The following is a 14,557-nucleotide window of genomic DNA, read 5'->3' on the forward strand; positions in this document are numbered from 1 at the left end:
AACTGATCTGACTTAAGGCTCACTCCATGAGATACAACCCATATTCAACACTTCTTGGGTGATGAGGCACCTAAGACTAGATAGCCCAGGGAACTAGGGCAAAATCGAATAATACTGGTCTCAATAAAAGCAAAAAATGTAATGATAAAATGATTGCTAATAATATTCGACTGTAGTCATAGATCAGTACCTTGTTCAGCCATCATCAGAGAAGCTTCTTCCAAAGCAGATGGGACAAAAATAGAGACCCACATCCATTATTATGCAAAGAGCAAGAGACAGGCCTAAATGGATTGTCTCCATCAAATTCCTCTCCTCAGAGCTGAGGGAACCCCATGGAAGAGGATGTGGGAAGAGTGTAAGGACCAGAGGGCTTGGAGGACACCAAACAAATGAGGCCCTCTAAATTAACACAAACAAAGCTCATATGAACTCACAGAAACTGAAGTAGAATAAACAAGGCCTGCATGGGTCTGCACCAGGTCCTGTGCACTTATATTATGGCTTCCAGATGAGTATATTTAGGGGATTCCTGAGTATGCAAACAAATGGGACTCTTATTCTTTTTTTTAATATTTATTTATTATGTATACAATATTCTGTCTGTGTGTATGCCCTGCAGGCCAGAAGAGGGCACCATACCCCATTACAGATGGTTGTCATCCACCATGTGGTTGCTGGGAATTGAACTCAGGACCTTTGGAAGAGCAGGCAATGCTCTTAACCTCTGAGCCATCTTTCCAGCCCAGGACTCTTATTCTTGTGCCTTCTCTTGGGCTCTTTTCTGCCTTGTGGTTGTCTGTCCAACTTCGATATGCGTTTTGTTTTATCTTATTATATTTTATTTTGTTATATTTAAAAAATCAATTAATGAATAAAAACCCAGTCACTAGGGTAAAGGTTAACAACTGAGCTGTCATTTATATCTCTGCTTAGAGAGGAAAGATCCATTTTCTCCAATGGTGTGACACTGAGTATATCAATGACTTCAGGGTGAAGCTCATATTTAGGAGTAGTTGACTAACATATAATGAACTCTACAATTTTTTTTGTATTCTTTTATTTGGTTGCAGTTTAGTGGGTTTTTAAAAAAAATTTGTTTCTTTTGGGGGTGGTGTTTTCTTTATTTGGGGGAGGTTTTGTTGTATTGTTTCTATGTTTTTGTGTTTCCTTTCTTTTCTTTTTCTTTCTTTTTTTGAGAACAAACCTAAAGTTTTGTGTAGCTAAGGATGGAGACAGGATCTGAAAGGACTTGTGGTAAGGGAACAATATGGTCAAAATCTATTTAAATTTGAAAGTTGTTTTAAATAATAAATATATATAAAAAGGATTTAGCTGGTAAAGTTCAAGAGTTAATACAAAATTGCTGAGAAGGCTGAGTGTGATGATCCATGCCTGTAATCCCAGCACACTGAAGGCAGAGGCAGGAGTTAGAGGCAGGCCTGGGATACTCTGTTTTGAAAACCAAAACAAACAACAACAGAAGTCCAGAATTTAGCTGGGAAAAAGTAGTGTTTGAGAACGAGCCCAGTAAACCAGTGGGCATACTAAACCTCTCATTCAGGAAGTGATCTCCAGAGGTATTCTTAACAGCATTTATAATAGAAGAAAAAATTCATGCAAGCACATGAAGGCTGAAAAGCAAAGTCATACACACACTTGATAGCACCCATCTTCAACAGAAGTCAATTCATCTTTAATGAACTGGTTCACATTTCTAGGGAAACTTTTAGAAGAATACAGTGGGTAAGGTAGAATGAAGAATTACTCATATTTTATTTCAGACTGGACCTTGTTGTGAATCTTAAAAAGGCAGGAAAATGGAGCCCACACTTTGACCCCAAACTGTCCCTTTTCTTCTCTGGGGGTAGGGGAGGAGTGGGCCTTAGGGTGGGGGTGGAACAACAGCATTCAAGTGTCAGAAGTTACCAAGGTGTCTGCTAATGGCTGAGGAGGTTGGGGACTTCTGCATAGGGTTCTCCTTGGACACTTTTAAAATAAGAACTAGAAAAAAAAAACAAAAAAGTGTTTCTATAGGAGTCATTTGTCTTTTACCAAAGAAATAGGAGAAATTTAAGTACTACAAGATAATAGCAGACTTCGTAGTGGCAATACTTTTTAAAAGCCTAGTTGGACAAAGGCTCCAACAAGGATGGCAAACACATTAGCATTGTTAACAGAACACAACTTCTTTGTACATTATAAGCACTGGGGAATTTTCATGAAAAAAATCTTTTTATATATTCAATGATGCTTCTATATGACTTTAAAACTCAGTTGAGCAATACTGCCAAAAGAGTGAAGATATATAAGGCTACACTAAGAAGATATAATACAAAAGCATGTTGACCCAATCTGCAGACTTTATCCTAGAGAAGTGACATTTATATTGGAAACACCAGTGAGGTACTGGTGTTTCTACAGACACGGGGCTTGGGTTCCCATGAAGTCAGTTTCCTTCTACAAGCTCAATGTCTTCCAACAACCACTGATAACAAGGTCAAGGTCACATAATAGAAGTAAAGGACTTTATCTGTGAAAACTGAGTTTCAACCACTGCTGAAAAGCCTGGGTAATAACTTTCCACAATGTATAGCTTTATTCAGATTGCCCCTGACCTGACTGAAACCAATGCAAGAGCTCAGCTGCAAAGTGCACAGTGACTTAGGTCTCAACAAACTGATCTGATGGGGCAGGGGAAACGCCCATGGACTTCTAGTGCTCATCTGGAATGCTCATCTCTAAAAACCAGGTAGACACATACTATTTACAATAGGCATGATAATATATGTCTAATATATAATCCTCAACAGCTATACTACTATAAATTTCTGTCTACGTGTCACTGAGTATTAACTGCCAATGGAAAGTGAATCTAGTGGTGCTTATTAAAGCTTGGGTAGTAGTATTTGAGGCAGAAATGTCAAATAAAGATAATTTCAATTTCAAAGCCAACCACACACTTGTGCAGTCTTGTAAATTTTCTAGACGATTCCTGTTGACTGCTAGCAGAATGGAAATAGCCCTCCCATACCACACAAAACTATGGAGAAGAAAAGAAAAGAAAACCAGATCAAATAGTTGAACTTTTACTGCGAAGGTGAATGTGCAGAGATAATGATGAAAAGTTCATAAACTGTACTCTTCCCTGCGTAAATGGCTGGTAGTCCTCACACTGTCACCCTGGCAAGTGCTGGTTCCTGCTTCCCAGCTTCGTCAGAGAAAAAAAAAGAAGATAGATACCAATGAGGAGGAACTTCGACAATTCTGTAATGGATAGCAGAGGAGAGTGATAGAGGACCCATTTACAGCACATTTAGACAAACTCAGATTTAGAGAAAATGATTATAAAGGATAACGAAGTAATTGGGTAGGAATATAAGATTTTTTTCTTCTTGCTAATATGCACAAAGATACTAGAATAAGTGTGTAGATTCATTATTTTAATTACTTTTCATTAGATTGTAATAAATGCAAGGGGGAAGTGAGACCAAGGAATAAATGGGAGAATCCTGAAATAGAAAGGAATACTGAGGGCCGAAAGATGATTAAGGAGGTAAACGTGTTTGTTGCTAATGACCTAACCTTGTGCCCTAGGACATACATGGTGGAAGGGAAGAAGTGACATTCATAGGTTGTCCTCTGTCTCTACACACTCTTGCTGTGGCTGTGTGTGCATGTGAGCACAGACACATAGAGACACACATAGACAAACAGACACACATAGACAGACACAGACATACACACGCACACATAGACACACATACAGTAAGGCTGTATGTGACAAAGGCAGAATATTAGCCTTGCCAAAGGCATCAGATCAATATAATAAATCATAAATTAATAATAAATTAATTATTTTTAATTAAATGTAAGCTTAACTGTAAAATAAAAGTCTCAGAGCCACGATGTTTCCATAGCCATTCAACATCTTACCTAACAGGTATTTTTTTTTTGAAAAAGAAAACAAATTTTCTTTTTTCATTATACATACAAATTTAAGTTTCCACTCCTTCCCTTCCTCCCATTCACTCCACATACCTTCCAATCCCACCCCTATCCAGTCCTCAGAGAGGGTAAGGCACATGGCTTTAGGGAGGGTCCAAGGTCCTCCCTACTATATCTAGGCTGAGAAAGGTATCTATTTAAAGAGAATAGGTTCCCAAAAAGCCAGTACACAAAGTAGGGATAAATCTTGGCGCCACTGCCAGTGGCCCCTCAGTCTGCCCCAGCCATGCAACTGTCAACCACATTCAGAGGGACTAGTTTGGACCTATGCTTATTTATTTCTTCCTGGTCTGACTGGTGTTGGTGAGCTCCTGTTAGCTCAGTCAATCACTCAGGCCTACTCAAGACTCAAGGCTGGTGAAGAGACTCTGTCTCAACAACAACAACAACAACAACCCCCCAAAACAACAACAACAAAATAAAAAAACCCAAAAGACAAAAAACAAAAAAGAAACAGATTTTTTTTTTTTTTTTACAAGAGAAAAAATGTTTTTGGAATTAGAAAGCCCTACCTCCCCCAGCAGCCACATTGCCTCAAGCAAACTTGGTACATTTTGAATCTCTGACATCTTATTTTTTTAATGTGTAAATTTATTGTGAAGAATGAATGTAAAACACTTGTAAACACACAACAGCATGGCGTGTATGAATTTCTTTCCATTTCTCTCACAGAGCCATTCCCACCATCCAGCAAGTCAGGGACAGGATGCGCAGGTCGCTGCCTTGGGTGTTCACAGGATTATTAATTATATGGGACTCTATGACACATTAACTTCTGTTACTGAGTCTTCAGTGGGTGTTCAGCTTTTCCTTCATCTGTGGTCATTTCCACAAGAAGCATTCCTTTAAACCAGGACCAATATTATCTCCCCAGAATGCTATGGGGAAGCCTGTGCATGGGTGCTGAGTCCCTGTGGGGAGGACTGTGCATGGGTGCTGAGACCCTGTGGGGAGGCCTATGCATGGGTGCTGAGACCCTGTGGGGAGGATTGTGCATGGGTTCTGAGTCCCTGTGGGGAGGTCTATGCATGGGTGCTGAGTCCCTGTGGGGAGGACTGTGCATGGGTGCTGAGATCCTGTGAGGAGGCCTATGCATGGGTGTTGAGTCCCTGTGGGGAGGACTATGCATGGGTGCTGAGTCCCTGTGGGGAGGACTATATGCATGGGTGTTGAGTCCCTGTGGGGAGGCCTATGCATGGGTGCTGAGTCCCTGTGGTGAGGGCTATGCATGGGTGTTGAGTCCCTGTGGGGAGGGCTATGCATGGGTGCTGAGTCCCTGTGGGGAGGCCTATGCATGGGTGCTGAGTCCCTGTGGGGAGGACTATGCATGGGTGTTGAGTCCCTGTGGGGAGGGCTATGCATGGGTGCTGAGTCCCTGTGGGGAGGCCTATGCATGGGTGCTGAGTTCCTGTGGGGAGGGCTATGTATGAGTGCTGATCAGTCTACTACCTGAGAAGTAGGTGGAGAGGAAAGATTACATGTCCCTGTCAGTGACAGGATACAGGAACCACGGCTGTCTTCCAAGGATCCTCTCAACTGTGTCCTCGAAAACCTATTAGCACAGGGTACACACACACACACACACACACACACACACACACACGAGTGTAATTTTTCTGTCATCGGCCTCTGTTGGTAGGGGACAGTTTACAACTGCAAGGTGAGGGAATGGGAAGGGCCATTAGTAGAGGTAAGCAGACTTACCTGGATGAGATAGTGGGAACACAAGTTGAGAAGCTCCAACAGCTGTAGGTGACTCCCAGCTGCCAACACATCCTGGATCACACCTGGCTCCAACAAAATCTGTAAGGTAATTAATTATGAATAAACAGAAGAATTATTTGATTTTTACATGGGTCAACAGCTTTTCCTACATGCAAAACTCAGCTTAATTTCTTCATTTTTGTAAGAAAATATGAACATTTTCAAAGAACACAGTAGTCTTGTAACATTCATTTTGTAACATGAAAATGCAAAATGAAACAGTTCTAATTTTTCAAAGTATATTCCAGACTCTTCAGTTCATCATGGTTTAGTGAGTGGTGTTTTAGGGCAGGGTACTTGCATCTCCTCTGGCTGCAGTGGGGTGGGTACCATGGGAGTGGATGGGTACCATGGGAGTGGGTGGGTACCGTGAGAGTGGGTGGGTACCGTGAGAGTGGGTGGGTATCCTGAGAGTGGGGTGGGTACTATATATGTATTTTTCTACTTACAAGACCTGCATAATCACAAACTTTCATATTCTTCATTTTTGTTTCTCTAGTCTTCTTTATTTAAAATACAAGTATCATTTTCATGAGTTAGTGAGCCTCACAAGGAAAGAGAACAACTCAGATATCTGGAGAGACCAATTATCTACTTCTTCCTGATTAAGCCCAACTATTGGACTGCTGCTACCAGCCACTGAAAAAAGTCAGATAAAGACACACCATGGTGAAGACATTAACTCCAGTGACAGAGAGCTACAGGAGGCCTTTAGTGCTGTCCCAGGCACATCTGAGCCCAGATGTTCACAATCTAGCCCCTGGACATCTATGTCTCCAAGTCCATTGGCCGTTAGCATGTCCACATGGGAACAGCGAGTACACACCTTCTCCAAGTGAGGCCATCCATCTCTTGTCTCTGGGTCAATATTCTTTCTTGATTTTCCTTTGCTTCATAAACCATTCTCATCCCCAGTCTCTGTGCTTTGGAAATGACCACAGCTTGGTCCAAAAAGCTTTCTCTCTCGTCTCTGCTCACCCTGAAATCCTGTGACTTTCAGGGCATTTATATGCTGTTGGAACTCCAAAATGTTTCTGTCTCCATACCCCAGACTCTGATCTACAACTGGGAAATGCATGAAGCCCTGAGTGAACGTGTATTGTTGACATGGGTAGGGCCATGTCAAAAACACCAATGTCTCAGACCCTCCCCAGGTAAGGCTTGGAGAGATGGCAAAGCCTTCCTGTGGTCCAAGGAGAACTGTTAGTGAACAATTGACCAGTATGTCAAAACTATTAGTTACATCTTCCTCCTCTGGGATGACTGAACCCGCTCCTCTACAGGGATGTCTACTAGAGATAGGCTAACCCTGCCTCCTTGTTCCACTGTATAAAAGAAACCTGTCTCCTCGATTCATCCTATCAACCAAATCTGTCCTCTCTACCTGGGTCATCCTTTCTCAAGAGATCAACTTGGTTCTTCCCAGCCACCTTTTAGTCTTCTGCCCAAACTGAGATTCTGGCCTACTGCCAAAGCTGGTACTTTCCATCAGAGTGAGCACAACCTGCTGTACCACATCTTTTCTTCACACGTGTCTGTGTGTCTGCCTTTTCTTCATTCCCTTGCTGCCCCAGTTAGGTCAATCCCTCAAGCTGAGTAGAACCTGGTATCCAACTACCACCTCAGCATGGATTTTTGGGCTGTCTAGAGGGCAGCTTGAACCCCTAGTATGCCACAGACCAGACTCTTGATCTTTATCTACTGCTCACCACCCTACCCCTTTTATAATTCTGCCATCTCAGCAATATGACAGTTATTTAGGAAAACCCTGTAGTCATTATTATTCTTTGATAACTTTATATACATATATAATGTGTCCAGGTCATACTCACCACCCAGTCTTCTCTACTGCCACTTCCCCCACCAAACTTTCCCATTCTCCAGACAAGTCCCTTTCCCCCTATCAAGTCATTTTCTTTTATTCCTTTTGTTGTTTGCTTTATGAACCTTTGAGGTGAACCTGAGCTGCCTGCACAGGCATGCGTGTTGAGCTATCAACCGAAGCACGTGAAACTCATTAGATGCTAGACCATTGAAGCCTATGCCTTCCCTCCTCAGAAGCTATTAATTGCAGTAGCTCCTGGGGAGGATCCGGGACCCATGAGCTCCTCTCCCATTTCTGAACTGAATATTGGCAAATATTGTCATTCATCCAGTTTTTTGCTTTTGTGTGTGTGTGTGTGTGTGTGTGTGTGTGTGTGCGCGTGCGTGTGTGTGTGCCCTGTGCAGGTAACCTCAGCTGCTGTGAGTTCATGGGGGTGGCATCCAGCTCTTACATTCTTTCTGCCCCTTTTCCATGATGTTTGTTGAACACGGAAGGGATGGCGTGGATGTTCTATGAGAGCTGAGCATTCATCTTCACATATATTCTTATCACCTTGACCATCATGATTCTCTGCACTGTGTTCCCTTTGAGGAGAAGCTGATCTGACCTTGGTGGAGGACCATCCTGTGGTCCTCTTATTTTTCTCCTACTTCACAGGCCACCTATGAGCCCTCCTGTTGGCTCATACATCAGAACAGCTCCAGAGGCTAAACATTCACAGCTCACCACTTCCATTATTATCAGTCTAGCCCAATGTACTCCATTTTCTCAGACTTAACTCCTGTCTCCTGACTTCTGACCCTGCCTTCTCCTTTGCCTCTTTAAAATATTATCAACCAAATCTCTCGGCCTGCATTGCTCCTTCCATTCTTCCTTTAGACTTCTGCTCATTACATTTGTAGTGTAAATTTAATTGGCAAAGTGTTAGGTATTCTTTGAGCTCACTGAGAAGCTGGCTTTGGAAGTGGGGTTATCCCAACTCCATTTCAGATCCAAGCAAGTTTGTTTCAAAGTGTCTTCCAAGGTCCTGTATCTAGGGATGGTGGCTTCACTTTCTAACTCTGTGACAGGGAAGGAATATAACATAAAATTTCAACAGTAAGACCATTTGTCCCTGAAAACAGGTGTTAGGTGAAGTATTTTCAATACATATGACTACTGCTTATCTCGTGATATAAGCATGCCTAAGGTGGGAAAAAGATGCTGGAAGTCTGGCCAACCATGGGAAGCCGCTACATAAGGTGAAAGTTCAATGTGGGTACTCCAGCTGCCTGCCTCAATCCTCCTGCTGTCTTCTGCGGGATGTTCTGAACATCCAATTAGATGATGTTATCTCTGCCCATTGTTATTTGTTCTTTTACTTTGAAGTCTTACCTAAGGGAACGCTCTACTCTGCCAAGGACTCTCTTGATGGGGAACTCCAGAAGGGAATAAATTTGTCCAGTTCTGCATCCGCACCACATAAGAACAATGCCTAGGCACATGGCTATCGCTCTGTACTGAGGTGGTTATTTAATTAAAAATTTGGATAACTAACTCCTACACAATGCTTGTTTCAAAATTTATGTTAGTGATTAATCTGACACAGGAACAGAAGAAAAAGAGCTATAGTTTATATTTCTGTGCCCCACTGAAGTAAAGATGCGGAAAAGTAAGGCACAGGAATCAAAAATGCAAACACTCTTCTTGCTCTGGAAATTTTTTAACAGCTGTTTTTTTTTTCTTCTGGTCAGAACAGACATTTAAATTTCTGCAAATCCTCAAGGAAGGAACTTTGACTGACATGCGGAAATGAGTACCACCTCCCATCAGAGGAGCAAGAGTGGCAAACAGACTGCCTGAAGAGGCCCAGCCTAAGGCGGAGAACAGGGACCTGATGGATTAGAAAGGATAGTTTTAGAGTGCCATCCCTGTCAGTGGCAGTCACTTCACACAACCGGCATTCATGATAACCTCCAAGGTGTGGTAATGCCAAACACAAAGACAGATATCACAGGGAGACAAGATGGATATTCCGTAGCCTGTGGAACACGTCCAGTGGGTTGGCTGTGAGAAACCCTCCCATCAGAAACCCATCCTGGGATTGTTTTGCCTTTGTTTTATGTTTTTATTCAGCAGGCTTGTTTCCTCATCTCAGTATACGATTTTCTAAAAGAAACTTTAGAATAAGAAAATCCCTAAGTCCTTTGAAACTTTAGAATAAGAAAATCCCTAAGTCCTTTGAAAGGTTTGCAGACAGAAACTGCCAGGACAACTGTTTATCGTTTTTAGAAACAATCAGCATGTGTGAACGTCATTGACCAGAGTCTTTGCAGTTGATGCCCTGCTGCCATCTGGGGACTAACCAGTCTGCATTTTTCCAAAGAATTTGTGCTTGGGCGGGAGTAAGCCGGGGCTTTACTCCTTGTGCTTTACAGTATATAGTGATTGAAAAATTGGCCAATAAGACTCTTTAAAACTAAAGGCTCTCAAACACATTTATAGCAGACAACTTTCTCATTTGTTTCCCCTGTGCTGTGACCAAACATTGACCAAAACCAACTTCAGATCCTTCCGAAAAGTACAGCCATCCCTCTTGACGCTGGCATTCTAATCAACTGGATGGGGCTTGCGTCCAAGCTCCAGCAAAGGAGAGAAGTCCCCTGAGAGCTGAAAGCACCTGTTAGAGAAGGAGCTAATCTCTCTGACTGGAAACATCTGTAGCATCTGCCAGTCTAGAAAAATTCAGCTCAGATGAAGAAATACAGATGTGCAGAAGACAAAGAGACAAAGAAAATTCAAGATGCATAAGACCAAGTGTGTGCCTCACCTATTCAGGTTGGGACAAAGCTGAAGCTCCTCTGGATTTGTGGAAAGTTTTTGAAGCCATCACAAGGGCGTGTACAGATAGGACCAAGTGTCTTCTTCTTGGGAACAAGACTATGGGACATTCTCTCCCCCATGAGCCACTCACACCTGACCTCCAGGTAGACTACAGGGAAGCCGCACTTGCATGTGAGGAGCTAGACAGTGCCATCTCGGTAAACAGCAATCCTATAATTCATGTCAAGTTCCAGGGTCTCCCCTGAAGTTGTGGTAAGGTAAAGAAGGTCACTTGAACAGAGATGCTTTGATCCCTCATCCCAAATGCTGACACAGCTCCCTCCCTCCATCCTTCCCTCCCTCCATCCCTCCCCCATCCCTCTCCTCTCTCTCTCTCTCTCTCTCTCTCTCTCTCTCTCTCTCTCTCATTTTTTGCTAAATAGATAAGACTTAACCAATGGCTGTGGAAAATGGGCTGTGGAAAATGGGTTGTGGAAACCCTGAGTAAGTGTTTGAAATTGAATTGATAAAGTCCTGAAAGAATGTGACTTGTTAATGTGACACGGCCATACCAAGGCCACCAGTGCCTCAGCCCCATGGAAGTAGCAGAGCCCTTACCCACAGTGAGATTCAGAGGGACGGCAGAGCCTTGCCGTCGTCTGAGTGGGAATTTTTGCAATGTGTGCAAAAACGAGCAACTGCAGCTTCCTCCTTTGTAGTTGATGACTACAGCTGGGTTGAGCACCTGCAGAGACTTCTCACAAGACTAGCCAGCCCCTCTTCGTGTGCTGTGCAGGATAAAAATGCTGAAGTTCCTGGCTTCTGCGGCATAGCAGGTCTGGTCCATCTGATCGCAGCTTTTCTGAGGGTGTGTCTGTGTGTCTGATGGCAGCTTTTCTGAGGGTGTGTCTGTGTTTCTGATGGCAGCTTTTCTGAGGGTGTGTCTGTGTGTCTACTCTGCATTCCTTCATCACCCCCCAGTCAGGTTTCCAGGACAAAGTCCCACATGTAGTTCAGCAGAAGGTGACGATTCCCAAAACATTGTGACATAAGGATTCAGCCATAAAGCATTCCAAATGCCTTCCTGGCCAGAGGGATCCTGGGATGCTCTGTCCAACTATCTCATGTGGTCAGTGACGTGAGTGGGGTTGGGTTCAGGGCTGATTTGCACCATCTCTGAGGGATGCCTCCCAGACTGAGAGAAGGCTCATGTGCCTGGTCTTGTGGCATCTTTAGACAGGACATGGGGCTAAAACGTTGTGAAAGAGGAAGGGTATAGAGCTTGTGGCAAAATTCTGCATAGGGCATGGTGTTCACCACCTAGGAGGCGCTGGGAAAGCGGGCCTGGGTGGGCCTTACAAGTAGAAGCAGGGCCAACATGCAAGCTCCAGGTAGTTCTTGTCTGTCTTTCAGCTCATTCCCTTATGCACCAGACATTCATCTCCCTTCCCTCTTTATTTATTCCTTGTTTCCCAGATTGGCTTCTGGTAACAAATGTCTATAATTCTTTTTTCTTAACGTCTTTAATTCTTATGAAAAGTTTCAGTATGCCCTTCTTTTAGTCTGTGAATAACTGAGTAGTTATCTTTAAAAAAAGTACCTTTAGCTCCTTGAGGTATGCCCTCCCTCATTGCTTTTTTAGGATATTGTCAGTTTATTTTCTTCAGATTTTGTGGACAGAGCAGAGTAGAGGCGTGATAGCATTAAGCCCAGACAACTAAAGTGTGCCAGTCTGTCCATAAAAACAATCACCTTTTGTGCACAAATACTAATGCAATTAAAGTTAGATGTGGTCCAATATTATTTACCAGAATAATGCGAATATTTCCTTTTTACACATTTGAAATCCGTATTTCATCTGGTCTAGAGTAATGGCAAATGATCAAAATCCGAGCTTATAAATCATCAGGCCAAATGAACAAAAAGAGATTAAATAAATTTACTAGTCAGATATTCTAGACATATGAAGCTTTTTGCACAAAGCACTTCAGTATAAAAGGAGTCATATATGGGACATAAAACAAGATGTACTTTAAACTTTAGTATCATTCCCCTAAAGATTGTTTATCCACAAGGTGGCGCCCCTGTTTAAAGCAAAATGATTTTTCTGGTCCTTGTTAACCTCTATCAGATACACTATTTTTAAGAAGAAAATACAGTTCAAACAAGGATAAGAAAGCTTAGGAATTTATTTTCCAAGCATCCCTCAGTGTCTATGCGTGTGAACAATATTATCTATTTGGTTATTTGGGATTAATAAAAAGTGTACATGCACCACACTATGTTGGGAGAAACGGAAGGGTAAACAGGGCAAATACTGGAACCCAGTGCTTGAGTAAAGTGAAAAGAGCCCAGAGGGATTGTGAAGGTGTGGGCATCCAGTGGGCACAGGAGTCTGCAGAAACAAGGGCCAGGAGTGCCTCATTTAATTGAAAAACCCCACATAAGGACATGAAAAGACTCAGTCTTTTCATAGCATAGAGAAAACTTCCTTTTCTTATGGCCCCTTTGTCACTAGAATGATTCTGGCATTTCCAGGCCTTGAGATTAGTAGTATTGCCAGCTCGTCATTTCCAACATGATTTTCTTCATTATGTTTAAATTAATAAGATGTATTATTTAACAGAATGTACAGATAAATTATCACACATCACCTTTACAAATGTGGCTAATTATTTGAGAAAGCAGAATCCATTTTTGATAGTTTCTAACTGCAAGGGAGGGAAGCAGTTGTAGCAAATTAAAGTCTAATGAAACATGAAGGTTGTTATATGTTAAAAGAAAAGCTAAATTAATTATTAAGACCTACTTATAAGCAGTGTTCTTTCGAGTGTGATGAAGATGGTAGATTCCATCCCTCACAGCTCTATCACGGGCCTGATGTTCTCCATAGCAGAGCCATCTCCATAGTACAGGGACGGGGTCTCCCTAATAGAGCCAGCTCCATAACGCGGGGGCAGTCCCAGAGAGAAAACACTGATGTTCAATTGCTGACATGTTGAAGATGGAGAATCTCTGGAACAACGAATAGGGTCAATGGCATTTTTTTAAAAAAAAGGATTTCTCTCTTTTCCTTTCTTTTAAAATGGGTATGGGTAATTTGACTGCATATGTGTCTGTTCGGCATAAGCACACAGTGCTGCAGAGGCCAGAAGAGGGCGCCAGATCCCCTGGAACTGGAGTTACAGATGGTTGTAAACCACTACGTGAGTGCTGGAAACCAAACCTGGGTCCTCTGGCAAGCAGCCAGTGTTCTTGACTGCTGAATCTCCTCCTCAGCCCCTTTGACAGGAATTTTCAAGGGTAGGGGTGTTTTAACAATGTCAAGTCTGGGTATCAGAGGGGGAGAGAAGATGGAACTGAACGCACATTACTGAGTCACGGAGTGAGCAAATAAAGGCAGCACGCACACAGGACTATAGGAGGGCGCTCTGGACTGAAGGCGTCTTGCTTCATTCAAGATGTCAGAGAAAGAAGCTCCGACGTGAAAGGGAATCATTCATAAACAATTCTATACTCTGTAAAGGATGGAAATACAAATACGGCTTTGGAGTCTGCCAGGAAAAGTCATTGGCATTTTTTTCCATATCATCATCTCATAAAGAAATACATCGTTGACTGCTACTTATTTCCATACGGTTTGTATAGGGAATAAAACAGGATGCCCAGATAACATGCTTAGAAAAAATGACTAGCATACTTTTTAGAGGAAAATTGTTTCTATGATTAATTTTATGAAAATCAAATTTAATTTTGCCTATTGTGTTTACGTATTGCTACTATCCTCCACACATCATGTGACCCTTTCATTTGTGTCATCTGTCCCACTTCTTGCCCTTCAAGTAGCTATAACCACCACGTAAAAACGAGGAAGCTAAAAGCAAGGCGATCCAGCCACCCACCAGCAAGCCCTTTCTAACCCCAGCATTCTAGGCATCCTTCTAGAGTCTGTGGCAATGACTATAGCTATACAAACACACATCCTTGTCACCATGGTGCTTAGAGTCAAGGTGTCAGGCCACCACTGCCTCTACTGACAAGAGTAAAGCCCAGAGCATGCTGGTTTGGAGGAAGGTCAAGAGTTCAGTTTTGAGGTATGTAGCAAAACTGAACAAGGCTGGAGTTCCCATACACCTCTGGTCCTCACACACGTGTATA

General features: G+C 42.6%; 1 protein-coding gene across 2 annotated transcripts in view; it reads right to left on the bottom strand.

Moving 5' to 3' along the window:
- Klhl32 (kelch like family member 32) overlaps nucleotides 1-14,557 on the bottom strand; it is a 219,245-nt gene that overhangs the window by 94,311 nt on the left and 110,377 nt on the right. For both annotated transcript variants that reach the window (XM_038347465.1, XM_038347466.1), the window contains one exon: nucleotides 5,713-5,811. In XM_038347465.1, coding sequence (XP_038203393.1) covers nucleotides 5,713-5,811 — 99 coding nt within the window. The remainder of the gene's footprint in view (nucleotides 1-5,712; nucleotides 5,812-14,557) is intronic.

Source organism: Arvicola amphibius, chromosome 11 (assembly GCF_903992535.2).
Source record: "Arvicola amphibius chromosome 11, mArvAmp1.2, whole genome shotgun sequence".
In the NCBI taxonomy this organism is placed as follows: domain Eukaryota; kingdom Metazoa; phylum Chordata; class Mammalia; order Rodentia; family Cricetidae; genus Arvicola; species Arvicola amphibius.